This window comes from Bos grunniens, chromosome 5 (assembly GCF_055505025.1).
Source record: "Bos grunniens cultivar Pamir isolate PY7600 chromosome 5, Bosgru_T2T1.0, whole genome shotgun sequence".
NCBI lineage: Eukaryota > Metazoa > Chordata > Mammalia > Artiodactyla > Bovidae > Bos > Bos grunniens.
In genome coordinates, this window is record NC_141169.1 from 43,870,466 (window position 1) to 43,887,784 (window position 17,319).

Below are 17,319 nucleotides of genomic sequence, written 5' to 3' on the forward strand. Positions count from 1 at the left end.
CTCCTCCTTCAGTTTTCCTGTTTATAATAATAAAACCACCTCCCTTTCTCAGTTGTGATTGCCACAAACCTTTGAGTCATCTTCATTCTTTTCTCCCTCATTACTCACATCCAGTCCATCAGCAGACCTTATCAATGCTACTCCCTGATCTAAGTCACCACCACCTTTTGTTTGTCCTACTGGACTCCTTGTTTCCAGTCTTGCCTCTGATGCTCTCACCTTGCACAAGTGAGCATGCACGTGTACACAAACACTCCTCCCCCCATACAAATTCTATCCTCATCTCAGCATCCAGATGGATCATTCAAATTGTTTAAAAGTCTAAGTCTGATTATATCTTGGTCCGGCCTAGTGTCAAATAACTTACCATCACACTTAGACTAGAATCCAAAGTCCTTATAAAGTTTTCTGAGACCCTCGTCTCTTCTCCCACTGTTCTCTATTCACTCACCGTCATCCTCACTATTCCTCACACTCGCCTCAGTGCCATTGTACTTGCTGTTCCTGGAACTTGTGGAACAGTCTTTCTCTGGAGAGCCACATGATTCATTCCTCTATATCCCTTAGGCCACTGATAATCCTCTCATGTCCTTTGGGTCTCTGTGGAAATATCACTTCATCAGAGCCACCTTCCCTGGCCATCCTATGTAAAAGAACAGCTCTCATTCCTTCCATAACTTTCTGTACCTTTACGCTGCTTAAATTTCTTTGCCCATCCATCATTACATGACAGTACATTATGAATTGATTTCTTGTCAGTCACTCCACTGAAATGTAAGCTTCAGAAATCTTCTTTTGATCTCTATTCCAGTCCTAAAACCTAGAAACACACCTAGAACCTAAGCAGGCATTTAATAAATATTTGTTAAATGAACTCATCTTTGTACACCCTCCCATTTCTTGCCCAGTTCTTTGATCATAATAGATGCTAAAGAAGTATTTGTGAATTTAAATTTGATGTACATCCCCAATATTACTTCATATTATCACCAGAGAAAAAACAACCACAGTAAGCCACTTTTTCATGGAGAAATAAAGGCTACAGATAAGTTGTCACAATTCAGATTAGCCTTTTATTAACTTTGATATGATGGACTCCCTATACCACAAAGTATATCACGTTGAACATTTGACTCAAGAATGGAGCTCGGAAATTAACCCCAGCAGGCCTTACTGTCTATACAGGGAGTGTGTGTGTTGGGGGAAGGGGCACACTAGAATGGATGAGAAGGGTACCAAGAAGGTGACTAAGCCACAAAGGCCTATAGTTAATTACATCCAATTTCAGGGGATATTCTTAAAGCCTGAAGCCTCTTCCAGTTCTGTTCTAAGTTTTTCTTCTCTTCAATGCATTTCTCTTAGGTTTTTAGTAGTACTGATTTCTTAGAAATAGACATTTGTCCTCTCTTTTTAGGTTTTTCTTATCAGAGAAAGAAAACTCAAAAATAAAACATACAGCCTCTAATCACCTACTTTCTCTGATCTCTCAAGAGGCCAGTTTTAATAATTCATCTTTTCTTGGCCATCCAATGTCTACAATGAGGCAAAGGCAAATGTTTGGAACTCCGTAAGTTCATTTCATTTACATTAAACTAATTTTAAAGGATTCTCTTCTTTTCCTTCAGAATTTGAGTCCTTCCTTTCATAACAACTCTCTATATTCAGTAGCATCAGTACCATCTTTTAATCTAAACACACAAATATTAATCATGATGAATCCTTTGGGTTCTTTTTTTACTTTTCTTGAACAACAGATGAAGACATTTTCTAAGCCAGTGTTTATTTTCACTCCGTCTATAGACTAGAATTACTTGTAGAACTTTTTTAAAATTACCAATGCCCAGGACACATCCAAGACCAAGTGTGAATCTCTAAAGGCTGGACGCAGGCATCCGAACTTATTTTTAAAGTTCCCCCAGACTACTCGCCATTTCAAAATGCTGCTAAGACCTTAGGGACAGTTCATTGATGCCCCCACACCCGCCGGGCTTGGCGGAAAGCGACTCATGGAACAGCAGTGAGCAGACTGCACATCACTTCACTGCCAAAATGACATCATTTTCCACCTCTGCCCAGTGTTCAGCATCTGACAGTGCTTGCAGGATCTCTCCAGAGCAAACCAATCAGGTACGACCAAAACTGCCTCTTTTGAAGATTTTGCAACCAGCAGGTGCACAAGGTGCAATGTTCACTGTTAAAGAGCTCTCTCTATGATATGCTAAGAAAGAATCTTGTCACATTAGCTACTGCTACTACAGATGCTGCTCAGACTCTCGCTATCGCACAGGAGCACAGTATGGATATTCCAAGTCAAGACCAACTGAAGCAAAGTGTAGAGAAATTTCCAATTCCAGGAAAAGAACTGAAGAAGGCAATATTCCCACGCTGCCTACCTCACAGTATAAATGCAGAAATTCTAGAGAAGATGAAGACTTGGTAGCAAATTTAACTCAAGAAGAGACGTCAAGACTGGACCTCAGGTTTGAGGAGTGGGATGTAGCTGGCTTGCCTTGGCGGTTTTTAGGAAACTTGAGAAATAACTATACACCTAGAAGTAATGGCTCAACTGATTTACAGACAAATCAGGATACAGGTACTGCCATTGTTTCAGACACCACAGATGACTTGTGATTTTTGAATGAGTCAGTGTCAGAGCAATTTGGTGTTGGAATAAAACTTAAAGCTGCTGATCCTGAACAGACAAGTGAAGAAGTAGGGAAAGTGAGAGACAAAAAGGTGATTTAAGTGGGAAAAAATGATGACCTTGAGGACCCTAAATCCATAAGTGACGATACTGATATAGAAGTTACCTCTGAGGATGAGTGGCAGTGTACTGAGTGCAAGAAATTTAACTCTCCAAGCAAGAGGTACTGTTTTCGTTGCTGGGCCTTGAGGAAGGATTGGTATTCAGATTATTCTAAGTTAACCCATTCTCTCTCCACATCTAATATCACTGCCATACCTGAAAAGCAAGAAAGGGAAGGAATTGATGTCCCTGACTGCAGAAGAACTGTATCAGCTCCAGTTGTTAGACCTAAAGATACATACAAAAGGAAAAAAGCTTGAAACATTTTGATCCTTGCAACTCGGTGGAATTCTTGGATTTGGCTCATAGTTCTGAAAGCCAAGAGACCAAGTCAAGCATGGGAGAACAATCAGATAACCTTTTTGAACAGAGAAAAGATACAGAAAACATGGAGGATTGCCAGAATCTTCTGAAGCCATGTAATCTGTGTGAGAAAATACCACAAAACGGGAACATTATTCACAGGAGGACAGGCCATCTTGTCACTTGTTTTCATTGTGCCAGAAGACTAAAGAAGGCTGGGGCTTCTTGTCCTATTTGCAAGAAAGAGATTCAGTTGGTTATTAAGGTTTTTGTAGCATAGCTGAATCAGTGAATTACAGACAGATATTAACAGAGCTGGTCATGTGTCCAAATATCAGTATTCAGCATCTCTACGCAGGGTGACCCATTTCATACTTTAATTTATTCATGTCCTTTTATGTTCTAGGACATTTTTACCTATAAACTTATAGAATTTGAGAATAAGTTCTTTAGAACTAGATTATCAATTTGGAGACTATTAACATTAAAAGAGAAGTTATTCATTCTGTCTTCAAAGATGAGGATTTGGGAGGGAGCAGTACAAATAGAAATACACTCATTTTTATTTAATTTAATTTCTTACTGTTCTTTTCTGGTAGGGAATTTTCTTGGGCATCAAAATCCAAGATGGCTATTAGAAAGATATTAGAGCTATCAATGAAAAAGCATAAGTAATTAATGTATAAAGTAGATTATGTTGTGTGGTTCAGAGAAACGATTATTATTGTAAAGAGCCTAGAACAGTGATATCCAACATTTTTGCTAACATACCTCAAAAAACAATTTTGAAAAAGTACATATGACTTTTTGCACATTTTAAAAATTGAGGTGTAGTTAGCAAACAATAAAGTCAATAAAGTGTTCCCTTCTGCTGAAAAAATAAAATAAAATTCCCCCAGTGATTCTAATGAATTGCCATGGTTGAGAACCAAAGCCCTTTGTGTACACAACAGCTAGTCACAAAGAGATAATTCAGTGATAAGAACCGTAGTCAGAGGAAGCTGACCCCAAATTTAGATTTTTTTTTTGCAATGTTCAACTCAAAGAGCAGATCACTGCCCTGTGGATAATTAGGACTTGACTTGATAATTAGGATAACTGACTTGAGTACTATAGTACATGAAGTACTACATTACTTGAAGGAACCAGAGATCAAACTGCCTACATCCATTGGATCATTGAAAAAGCAAGAGAGTTCCAGAAAAACATCTACTTCTACTTTATTGACTATTCCAAAGCCCTTTGACTGTGGGCATCACAACAAACTGTGGAAAATTCTTCAAGAGATGGGAACACCAGACCACCTGACCTGCCTCCTGAGAAATCTGTATGCAGGTCAAGAAGCAACAGTTAGAACTGGACATGGAACAACAGACTGGTCCCAAACTGGGAAAGGAGTATGTCAAGGCTGTATATTGTCACCCTGCTTATTTAACTTATATGCAGAGTACATCATGCGAATTGCTGGGCTGGATGAAGCACAAGCTGGAATCAAGATTGCCAGGAGAAATATCTATAACATCAGATATGCAGATGACACCACCCTTATGGCAGAAAGCAAAGAAGAACTAAAGAACCTCTTGATGAAAGTGAAAGAGGAGCGTGAAAAAGTTGGCTTAAAATTGAACATTTAGAAAATTAAGATCATGGCATCCAGTCCCATTACTTCATGGCAAATAGATGGGGAAACAATGGAAACAGTGAAAGACTTTATTTTATTGGGCTCTGAAATCACTGCAGATGGTGACTGTAGCCATGAAATTAAAACACACTTGCTGGAGGGAGGTGGGAGGAGGGTAAGGAAGGGGAACACGTGTATACCTGTGGCGGATTCATGTTGATGTATGGCAAAACCAATACAATATTGTAAAGTAAAAAAAATAATAATAATAATAATAAAGAAATGATAAATGGTTAAAAAATAAAAGACACTTGCTCCTTGGAAGAAAAGCTATGACCAACCTCAACAGCATATTAAAAAGCAGAGACATTACTTTGCCAACAAATGTCCATCTAGTCTAAGCTATGGTTTTTCTAGTAGTTATGTTTTGATGTGAGAGTTGGACTATAAAGAAAGCTAAGCGCCGAAGAATTGATGCTTTTTAACTGTGGCGTTGGAGAAGACCCATGAGAGTCCCTTGGACTGCAAGGAGATCCAACCAGTCCATCCTAAAGGAAATCAGTTCTGAATATTCATTAGAAGGACTGATGCTGAAACTGAAACTCCAAAACTTTGGCCACCTGATGTGAAGAACTGACTCACTGGAAAAGACCCTGATGCTGGGAAACACTGAAGGCGGGAGGAGAAGGGTACGACAGAGGATGAGACGGTTGGATGGATCATGGACATAATGGACATGAGTTTGAGTAAGCTCCGGGAATTGGTGGTGGACAGGAAAGCCTGGCATGCTGCAGTCCATGGGGTCGCGAAGAGTTGGACACGACTGAGCAACTGAACTGAACTACATTACATGACTGGATATAGTTTCTGTTTTGGAAACAAGGATACATTTCAAAACATAAGTTGAATAGGACTTAAAGATATTTTAAAGAAATTATTAGTCAAAGGTCAAATTTATTCACACTACCTCTTTAGTAGTCTGCAGCATAAGAAGTTATATATTTGCATTATTCTTTCCCCTTCCCTGCTTTTTACTATAACTAACGTAGTAAACTCATGGGAAAGGAGAAAGCCCTTGTTCTCTTTTTCTAAGAAGAGATCTCCCAAATGGCTTCTTGCGGCAGTGCGTCATAAAGCAGAGAAGGTTGGAGGTGATCAGGATCCCATACACTGTAGGGAATCTAGACATTCTGCAAAGAGAATGGCTGGGGAACCCAGGCCTTCAATAAAGAGGTAAGTTCTGGGTAGCCAAGATGCAACAGCACTTGGTGGTGGGTACTGCTTAACTGCAAGGGCACTGTGGAAACATTCTGCTTGTGTGATGGGCTCTGGCACAATATTTTGGTTACACTGAATTTTTCCATCACTAATTGCTTACCAGAATTTCCAAATTGAGCATTTCATTGCTCAAAAGTGGAAAGGTGACTGCAAAAGAACATGTCTAATGTTCTATAAATGGTCCAGTGCAATCATAATTTGGATAAAGAGATACATACTGCTTTGGCTGAGGAAACCTTGACTAAATCGAATGGGATGCTGTTCATCATTTTCTGTAACATTAATGTATCTTTCTCCAGTTCTGTCATTTCTTTAATGCTTTACTTTAAAAAAATCTTATTTTGTTCAGATATTTCTTCAAAGTAATCGTTGCCAGGATCCAAACTGGCATGGGAAGGAAACTGTTTATTTGCAACAAAAAGAGATAAAATCTTAGGATTACATATAAGCCATTACCACTCTTTCCAAGTGATTTAGAAATCTATGTCCTAATGATCCCAATTTACTTTTTCAGCCAAATTCTACAAAATTACCTGGAAACTGTGAAGCATTCTTTGTGTAGTAAATTCTGTCTTCTCAATGTCTTGATTAGGTATTAGCCACTTAGTGGAATATGTATATGTAATTTATTACTGCCTGAACCATAAGCTTAAACTAATCGCAATGTTTCACCAATTATAACACCTTCTAAATGCTAAACTACCATATCATTTCTAAATCACTACTGCTCCACACCTTTCTTTTATATTAATGGCTTAATCTTAAAAAAAAAAAAAAGTGACGTTCCTAATGCCTTGCAATTTGTTTCGAAATTCCTGAGCGTTGAGCTGCCTAACTTAAAACATCTGTCTTTGAGATCTGATTGCTTCTTCGAGACTTTGAAGTTTATACTCTAAATTCTGTATTTCTATACTTACTACTCATCTATTATCTTCATTTTTAAGATACTCTTCCTTTGTCAGCAAGAGCATCTTTTTTTTTTTTTTAAGAGAATTCATTCTTTTTTTTTTTTTTTTTTTAAAAAGAAGGAATTCTCTTAAAAATGTTTTCCAAATTCAAGAATTAACTATTTAGGAGACAAGAACAGGAGTTTTGCTGCAGAGAAATGATAAGCTTACTTTAAATACTTTAAAAATATTGATCTAGGATTCTTCTTTTGGATTGTTATAATTATATCCTGTCACATGTAACAAAAGTTTTCCTGTGTACACAAGACTCATTCCCTTTTGGACAGTTTTCTTGATCTTCAAGCACTGCTCTAACAAACTGGGAGGATGTCAGTAACTTTAAAGAAGATACATACATTTTCTTTGATAGCGAAGTAATCAGAAGAGTAAAAAAAGGCCAAGAGAAGAAAAAACAAAAGAAAGAAAAGACTTCTTGCAAAAGCAGGTGTACTACAAAGCTCAACTAGTTCACAGACTGAGGACACTGCTTTTTATAAGTTTTTCCTCCACTGGGAACGGTCTTCTGAGCCTCCCTTTCTCTGCTTTCCATCCCTCGAGTCCTAACCAGGTTTGTTTTTTTTTTTCTTTTTTGCTTGCGAGAATGGAAAAAGTTGCCAAGGCAGGCATATTCGGTACATTTCACGGAGGTTTTTCTATTTTCAGAAAGTTTTACCGTTCCCCAGATGGCTCCCAATTGTTCTTAGACACACGGAGAACCTAGGCTTCCTCTAGACCCTTCTGAAAATCTATTTCGTGACAACTAGGAGTCCACAGAACCCGCCCAAGATGGATCTCCACAGAATTTCGCATTTGATTCCACGTCGTTTGTCGACCCACGAAAGCTCATTTTTGTACCCCAAGTTAAAAACATCTGTCTAGAGTGAAAAGGTAGGGAAACCTCTAACACCTCTCAAAAGGCTAAAGGACCCCCTGCAATCTCCCAAGGTGAGTTCTGGATGCGGCCAATGGGAGCTCGGACCTTGACCATGCGCCGGAGTTGGTGGTATCCCCGCTACGCACTGGATTTAATCTGAGAAAAAGTTAACTTTCGGCTCCTCGCATTTCTGCAAAGCCCGTCCGGTAGGGCCCGAACCGAAGCTGGGCCAAGGCCTCAAAATCTGAGACCAGGCAAGACAGGTGTGTAAGGAAAGCCTCCGGGTACCAACGGGTCGCCGCACACAAACCCTCCTGAAGGACCGGGGGCCCCCGGGCTCCCCGGTGTACTTACTCCCGGTTTAAGCATAGTCCGCGACACCTTGTCGCCTCCTGGTAACGTCTGCATACTCCGAGCCACCCCGCGCAGGGTTTAACACTGATGCTCCCCCAAACCTCAGCATCTCCGTAGAAGCGAGGCAATCCTCCCGGGGCGTCCTTACCTTGGGGTTGGTCAGGAGCTGGTGCTCGTCGCTGTGCAGCAGCGCCCTGGAGTTGGACTCGGAGTTGTTCACGTAGACCTGGACGCAGGGGTACTGCGAGGTGCCCCTGCAGTCGGCGCCACAGGTGAAGGTGCACTCGAACACCTCGCCGATCTGCTGCACCGACAGCACCGTGCAGTTGGCCGCCGTGGCTTGCAGATCCTGCAGCGCGGGACTGAGCCAGCAGAAGCCGAAGATAAAGAGCGACACGACGCCGGAGATGATGAGAAACAAGCCGAGCCGGATGCTCTTGTCCTCGGCTTCCGTGTACTCGTAAGCCACCCGGAGCTTCGCCATCGCCCCCCACTCCCGGCGGCGGGCGCGCTCCCCCCGCCCCCTCCCGCCCCCGGCGCTGAGCCCGACTGCCTCGGCGGGAGGAGCCGCCGCCGCACGACAGCAGGGGAGTGGGCGGCCAGGGGGAGCGCGCGAGAACAAAGGGGCCGAGGCCGGCGACGCCCCCCGGAGGCGGCAGCGGCCCCCCTCCACCTCCCCGCCGCCGCCCGAGCCCCAGAGGCTCGCAGCGCGGCCGAGGTTTCAGAGCCTCCTGCACCCTCGGGCGCGAGGAGTGCACGGGCGGCTCCTGCCTCCAGCGCCCCCTGCCAGCCTCCGCCCCCGCGCTTTCCCCGCCTCCCCCACCCCGCCTCCTCTCGCCCGGTGGCTCCCAGTCTCCATCGCCCGCCGGCCGCCGCTCCGCGGACTCGCCTGGCAGCTGCCCCGAGGGCAGAAGCTGCAGGGCTGAGGCGAGCCCCGGGGCTCCCCCGCGCGGGAGGCAGCTCCGCCGTGCCCCACCCGCCGCCGACACGGGTCCTCCCGCCCCGCCCCGGGGCGTTTCCCGTGGGCGAGGGGCGGGCAGGCGCTGGGGATCGCGGCGCTGGAGCCGGGGATTCTCGTTACATTCCCCTGGGAGGGACATCCGCGATAAGAGGTTAGGATCAATATAACTTAACGAAGTGAAAGTTTAAAAAACAAAACAAAAAACAAACGAGGGAGATGGTGTCGTGCAAGTGGAGCGGCGGGAATTTTGAACTCCAAAGGGGGACTGGTCAGCCAGCGGCAAGCCAGCGGCCGGGAGGCGTGCGCTCTCGGGGAGACTGGCCGCCGGCACCAGGCGGACAGGGATGGAAGCCCCCGGGGCGAGCGGCGTGCGCCCGGGCGTGTGCCCCAGAGAGACCCGGGCCGCCGGTTCCCACGCTTGGGGCAGGCGCGTGCGCCGCAGGGCAGGAGGCGTTACCTGCCATCGCCCCCTCCCTTCGGGCGAGCGCGGTAACGGTCCGGCTTCACGGTCCCGGCGCTCCCAACTGCCCTGGAGCACCCACGATCACCCCCACCCCGCACACCGCCCACCTCGCCGGCCCCAGCCGAGGATGGAGGGCAGCAGGTCAGAAGTGAAACAGGCTGAGTCAGACGGAGTTTGCGGTGGAGGCAGCGCGCGTGGGGGGGCAGGAGCCTGAGACCCCCACCCCCACCCCCGCCCCGACCCAGGAAACTCGCTTCCTGGGTCCTGGGTGGACCACGCTGCAACGCAGGTCTTCGGGCGGCCGGGCCGACCCCAACTCTATGTGCCCAAGGCTGGGGCTGACTGAGTAGGGACCCAAGGGAGCGAGTGCAGAGGCTTACAGCCCTGGAAGGAGACACCATGTTCCCCATCAGGGCCGTCTTCTCGCTCCAAACCGAAAGCAGAATCCTCTCTGTTCTGGCTCCCTCAGGAGTCTTGTCACCGTTGGCCCATCTCGGAATTTGTAGATGAGCTTTCCAGGAGCGCTGTGCGAGGCGACAGCGGCGTGCCGACCCACTCTGGGACAGGTACCGTTTCTAGAGCTGCGTCCTGCTCTCCTAATTCTTTCTGCTGTTCCTTCCATGCCCCTTCCCCACCTCGCCTGTGCATACCTCAGTCTTTGTTCTTTTCTTGACCTTTAAAAAGGTTATCTTTTTAAAATCACACTGCTATCAAAATATCAAACTTGGAGAACTATTTCGACCTACATTTTGAAGCATCAGAGTATTCACTTGGCAAAACATATAAACATGTCTTTTTCTTGACTTGCAAATCCCAAATGAATATACTCTTAATTAAATTCAGTCATATATTCATATTCCGTTCCTGATGAATATGGAAACACCAAATCATAGAATTCTTGACTTCTCTTTCTTGGATTTCAAATGTTGGTTTACTGGTATAGTACTTTTCAACTGAGGTCCTGATCTGTTACTTTGAAGCACTCTTTTATGTTGTATTTCCAAGCAAGGGGTAAAAGCAAGTTTAATTATAGGAAGACCCCAAGTGTTTTTCTGAATAAATTAAGAAGATGCAGGGTTTGGAAATTTTCCAAGTCAGGAAGACTCTTTGTACTTTAATAGCTTTCAAGTTTTGAGAGACTATTTTATATTATTTTCTTCCCTTTCTGTTGGCATGAAGACAATTGTTAGTGATTACACACACTACCTGAAAGGAAAAGTGAGTTTATTAGTGGAAGCATATTAACCTAAGATTACAGATTTTCAGTGTGAATCTCTTTCCTACAGTAGATTATAAATATTTTCCTTTTCAAGAAGGCTAAAGCCAATCTAGGATCTGAGGCAGTAGTGAACAGATTAGATTTTTTGGATCTCATAGCTCTGATGTGGTGGTGAGCAACTAAACCTTGAGGCAGAATTAATTCCTATAGCTGTTCGTAAAACAGGGATGGGGTTGTTTAAAAATAATTTAATGAATATGATTCACTTTGCAATGATTCTAGAGCTCAGAGAGTTGTGTGAATGTAACCTTTGCCTCAAAACTGAGGCAAGATGGTCTTCCAAGTAAATCTAGAGAACAAACAACAGAAAATATTCTTATTTTAACCTAAATTCTTAAAGGCTTTTAAATTCATTTTTTTCAAGTTTTGCATTTAGTCACTTTCCTTCTTTATGATTATTCTAAAAGTATTTGAAGAAACTGTTGCCATCTAGCCTTCTGCTCTTTACTCTTTTTTCATGCTTTTTTGCCTTTTCATACTGTTCATGGGATTCTCAAGGCAAGAATACTGAAGGGGGTTGGCATTCCTTTCTCCAGTGAACCACTTGTCAGAACTTTTGGCCATGACCCGTCCATCTTGGGTGGCCCCACACGGCATCTACATTTCATGCAGAGATGAGCACAATAAAGGACAGAAACGGTATGGACCTGACAGAAGCAGAAGATATTAAGAAGAGGTGGCAAGAATACACAGAACTATACAGAAAAGATCTTCATGACCCAAATAACCACAATGGTGTGATCAAGCACCTAGAGCCAGACATCCTGGAATGCAAAGTCAAGTGGGCCTTAGGAAGCATCACTATGAACAAAGCTAGTAGAAGTGATGGAATGCCAGCTGAGCTATTTCAAATCCAAAAAGATGATGCTGTGAAAGTGCTGCACTCAATATGCCAGCAAATCTGGAAAACTCAGCAGTGGCCACAGGACTGGAAAAGGTCAGTTTTCAATCCCAAAAGTTCCAATCCCAAAGAAAAGCAATGCCAAAGAATGTTCAAACTACCAAACAATTGCACTCATCTCACACGCTAGTAAAGTAATGCTCAAAATTCTCCAAGCCAGGCTTCAACAGTGAATGAACTGTGACCTTCCAGATGTTCAAGCTAAGTTTCAAAAAGGCAGAGGAACCAGAGATCAAATTGCCAACATCTGCTGGATCATCGAAAAAGCAAGAGAGTTCCAGAAAAACATCTACTTTTGCTTTATTGACCATGCCAAAGCCTTTGACTGTGTGGATCACAACAAATGGTGGAAAATTTTTCAAGAGATAGAAATACCAGACCACCTGACCTGCCTCATGAGAAACCTATATGCAGGTCAGGAAGCAACAGTTAGAACTGGACATGGAACAACAGACTGATTCCAAATTGGGAAAGGAGTACGTCAAGGCTGTATATTGTCACACTGCTTATTTAACTTACATGCAGAGTACATCATGTGAAATGCCAGGCTAGATGAAGCACAAGCTGGAATCAAGATTTTCCAGAGAAATATCAATAACCTCAGATATTCAGATGACACGACCCTTACGGCAGAAAGCGAAGAACTGAAGAGCCTCTTGATGAAAGTGAAAGAGGAGAGTGAAAAAGCTGGCTTAAAACTCAACATTGAAAAAACTAAAATCATGGTATCTGGTCCCATCACTTCATGGCAAATAAATGGGGAAATAATGGAAACAGTGAGAGATTTTATTTTCTAGGGCTCCGAAATCACTGGAGATGGTGACTGCAGCCATGAAAAAGACTCTTGCTCCTTGGAAGAAAAGCTATGACCAAACTAGCTGCGGCTGCTAAGTTGCTTCAGTCGTGTCCGACTCTGTACGACCCCATAGATGGCAGCCCACCAGGCTCCCCCATTCCTGGGATTCTCTAGGCAAGAATACTGAAGTGGGTTGCCATTTCCTTCTCCAATGCATGAAAGTGAAAAGTGAAAGGGAAGTTGCTCAGTCGTGTCCGACTCTTAGCAAACCCATGGACTGCAGCCTACCAGGCTCCTCCGTACATGGGATTTTCCAGGCAAGAGTACTGGAGTGACCAAACTAGACAGCATATTAAAAAGCAGAGACATTACTTTACCAACAAAGGTCCGTCTAGTCAAAGCTATGGTTTTTCCAGTAGTCAAGTACGAATGTGAGACTTGGACTCTAATGAAAGCTGAGCGCTGAAGAATTGATGCTTTTTAACTGTGGTGTTTGAGAAGACTCTTGAGAGTCCCTTGGACTGCAAGGAGATCCAACCAGTCCATCCTAAAGGAAATCAGTCCTGAATATTCATTAGAAGGACTGATGCTGAAGCTGAAACTTCAAAACTTTGGCCACCTGATGTGAAGAACTGACTCACTGGAAAAGACCCTGATGCTGGGAAAGATTAAAGGCAGGAGGAGAAGGGGATGACAGAAGATGAGATGGTCGGATGGCATCACGGATGCAATGGACATGAGTTTGAGTAAGCTCCGGGAGTTGGTAATGGACAGGGAAGCCTGGGGTGCTGCAGTCCATGGGGTCTCAAAGAGTTGGACACGACTGAGCGACTGAGCTGAACTTACTCCTCTTAATTCTTATTTAAATTAGCTTGCTTCTCTTCTGAACCTTTCATTATTTCATGTGTTTCTTACTAAAAGTCAAACATATCAAAAAGACTTTCCATACTTCTATTTTATCCTTAATGGAATGCTGTGTGTTACCAGTTTCATTTATTTGAACTGGGGCTGCCTTTTCACATTTCCAAGAAAGGTTGGATATGTCAGCCCCTCAGTTTCTGAAAACAGGTCACCATCAACTCTCTTAAGTTAGGATAGTAGTAAGAACACTTAGGAAGTCAGAGATTCTGAGCTCTGAGGCCACTGAGCATCTTGTTTCCTGTGGAGGGCAGAGGCAACACAGGAAAAGGAAAAACTAGTCTTTTCTTTGCATAGTTGTCCACCAATTAAAATTGAGATTAAGACTGCAGTACTCAGGACCGGACTAACTTACTTGATGTACTTCTTTGTTTACAGCAATGTTTTCAGGAGAATCATGGTCAAGCCTTGATGAAGTTCTTTTTAAAAGAAAAAATAAAACGTATCTAAACAAGGACATTAAAACCATTGTTATTTATAGTTTGTTCTCAAGATCAATATTCCTCAAGAAGTCCTGTGACTGATGTTAAAGTTGCAATATACAATTTCATATGTATATATACCTTTATTAAAATGTAAAAAGAATGATCATAAGTAGGGCTAGGAATAGTGAATTTGGAATATGTTGGGAAAATGTTTATATGTGATTTTCAAAATTTGCACATTGTGAAGTTTTTCACACTGAAACTACACACTTGGATAGCTAAAATATAGGGGAGAAAATTAATATTGTGTCATCACCTTTTCTCATTAAAATTCACATGCTGCATAGGTTTTAGACATTTGCAATTCGAGAAGAGTAAATATGAATGAAAGCACGAGTGATCCAAAAACAAAAAATATATAGAAAAAATTTATCAAACTTTTTCCTTTAGTTATGTAAATTTAGATTTTGTTATTGTCACAGAAAATTAAGTTTTCTTTCTGTTTGGTCCTAACTTTAAAAATGCTTAAAGCTGTAATAAATCGTTTCCAGCTTGCTAATATTAACTTTCTTGCCGTGCTTCATTGTGAAAGTAAAATATTTGCTATTAGCGTCAGAATTTTACATTCTAAATAAATTTCCTGTGGCCACTGTCTTTTCTAATGGCTTTTATTTTTTCCTGTCTATAAACTTTACCTATGATATTGCACATAATTATTATTGAGAACATGACTTACTATTTTTAGATAGTTATAATCATGGTAGAACAGGAAGGGATCTTAAATATTACCTAGTTAAATATTAAGTAGGAAAAAAAGCTCCCAAAGACTTTGCATTTTGTTTTAAATAGTAAATAATTTTTAAAAATATTTTTTCAAAGTTCAAATTTATTTGTATACAGCCTCTATCTTTGCAACTGAAAAAGAAAAGCAAAAAGCACAGATAATCACTTCATATTAGTAAATTCATAATACTGTACTGGAAGTGCTGGTTGGATTTCCTAAATTCTTGCCACCTGTCAGTCTTTCATGTTAATGGAAGTGAACATCTATGTATATAAATACAAATGTAGTAAAAGGGAAATCAGCTTTGAAATTAGAAAGCAAGAAGCTAAGAAGTTTTGGTCTTAACATTAAGAATAAATAGTTTGACGTAACTGATGTTTCAGACTGGAGCATTTCATGACTTTTATTCCAAGTTGATTTTGTTATTCCCATGTTCTTTGAAAACTTAGGTATTACTCTCTTAACAGTTCCCAGTTCTGTTAAAAAGTCATTTAATAATTCCAAAATATGGAAAGTGCCTCCTAGTACCATGACTAACAGGGGGAGTGTCTGTCTTTGGAGAAATGGACCAACATCTACTGAACACCAACTATAAGCAAATGCTCTAATTTAATCTTACCATGAGATGAAGAGGAACAAAATTAAATACCTTTTCCAAAATTGTGCATGTGTTTATTATGGCATATTACATGGCCCATTCTTTTTTTCCTCTACTGGTGGTGGTTTAGTCAGTAAGTCACATGCAACTCTTGTGACCCCATGGACTGTAGCCCGCCAGGCTCCTCTGTCTGTGGGATTATCCAGGCAAGAATACTGGAGTGGGTTGCCATTTCTTTCTCCAGGGAATCTTTCCCACCCAGGGATCGAACGTGGGTCTCCTGTGTAGCAGGCAGATTCTTTACCACCTGAGCTACAAGGGAAATCCCTTCTACTGTACTACACCATTGCTAAGGAATTATTGTATTCAATACAAAAGAAGTGTAGGTGATACAAGTGGATTTAAAATGAGCTTATATACTTATATTCAAGTATGGTTAGCCTTGATCAAAACCCATATTGTGAAACCTGACTATGAAGCGGTGGTGGCGGGAAGGCAGTGGGTAGAGAATGCAGGAGTTGATGACTTAATCTGGTCCTCCTGTTTAATTTTACTCTGAAACACTTGTGTTGAAAACAGCTCATTTTTAGATGCATAGCAAATATCAGTAGTACTGTGTTATGCAGGAGAGGGAGATTAAGTGTAGTATTCAGGTTTCAGAGAGACTTGTCAGAACTAAATTCAAGCTATTCAAAGCTTCTATTACTGTAGAAGTAAACACAGGGAACGAGATGTTAACACAAATCATTAAATCATTTTAGGGTAGAAGAAAAGCCCGAGTGAATGAAAGGTCCTCAGTCGTGTCCGACTCTTTGCCACCCCACGGACTATACAGTCTGTGGAATTCTCCAGGCCAGAATACTGGAGTGGGTAGCTGTTCCCTTCTCCAGTGGATCTTCCCAGCCCAGGGTTCGAACCCAGGTTTCCTGTATTGTAGGCGGATTCTTTACCAGCTGAGCCATCAGGGAAGCCCAAGAATACTGGAGTGGGTAGCCTATCCCTCCTGCAGAGGATCTTCCTGACCCAGGAATCAAATTTTGGTCACCTGCATAGCAGGCAGATTCTTTACCAACTGAGCTATCAGAGAAGCCCCAGAAGAAAAGTCTATCTTCCTCTTAATGCAGGGAATCACCCAATACTTCTAATAGCAGCTTCCTTGCTTTTGCCTGGACACTTCCAGTGATGAAAAAGTCATTAATTCCTAATGCTATTCATTTGATTTTTGGACATTTAAAACATTTATGGTGTAGTATTTTCTTCTAAGTTGAAATCTGCCTTGCCATAACATCCATGTAAATATCCTTATTCTGCCCTCTGGTGTTACACAGGTTAGACAGTCTGTCTCACAAATGATAATCTGCCTTACAAATTTAAGATATGGGAAGACAACTGTCATGTCCTTAGGCCCTTTTTTCTTAGGCTATTCTTAAATTTCTTCAGTATTCTCTTTTGATATGGTTTAGAAAACTAAACCATAATGCTAAGAAAAATAGATAACTGGAGGTTGGAAACAAAAGTCTAAACCTTTCTTTTCCCTGTTTTCCTGCTGACAAACACTTCTGGGACAGAGGACATTGCTGTTCATTAATGAACACTATCACTGCAAAAAGATTTTGGCTCTATTCATTAGACAGAATTAGGATTCCAAAAAGTGATATGCAAGTCAACTCATTTAACATTCAAATATTAAATTGTTTAGAGTGAGCTGAAAAAAATTATTTTAAAAAACAGGTATGATTTTCCACTCAATAAAGGGACATAACTTGTTTTATATTTGAAGACTATTAACCATTTGAAGATTATAACCTAAAACATTAAAAATAAAAATGTCTGACTCCTAAGAGGAAAAATATTTAACAGCTCAAATTTTCTCTTAAAACAGACCATTTTTTCATGCAACTGTTACATATGGTAATTATATCTTAAAATAAATGTTCAGTATGTAACAGATTTAAAGGTAGCTTCAAAACATTCTGGCTGCCCTAAATCTTTATTTTTATACAAAGGATAA

General features: G+C 41.8%; 1 protein-coding gene and 1 pseudogene across 3 annotated transcripts in view; one reads left to right on the forward strand and one right to left on the reverse strand.

The window, feature by feature from the left end:
- KCNMB4 (potassium calcium-activated channel subfamily M regulatory beta subunit 4) overlaps positions 1–9,283 on the reverse strand; it is an 82,109-nt gene extending 72,826 nt beyond the window's left edge. The window contains exon 1 of one of the 2 annotated variants that reach the window (XM_086399967.1): positions 8,332–9,283. In XM_086399967.1, coding sequence (XP_086256093.1) covers positions 8,332–9,283 — 952 coding nt within the window. The remainder of the gene's footprint in view (positions 1–8,331) is intronic. The other variant, XM_086399968.1, reaches the window with a different exon arrangement.
- On the forward strand, positions 2,050–4,384 carry LOC147371819 (protein Mdm4 pseudogene; annotated as a pseudogene). The gene has a single exon (XR_015163776.1). The product of XR_015163776.1 is annotated as a protein Mdm4 pseudogene (transcript).
- Positions 9,284–17,319: the final 8,036 nt, after the last annotated feature.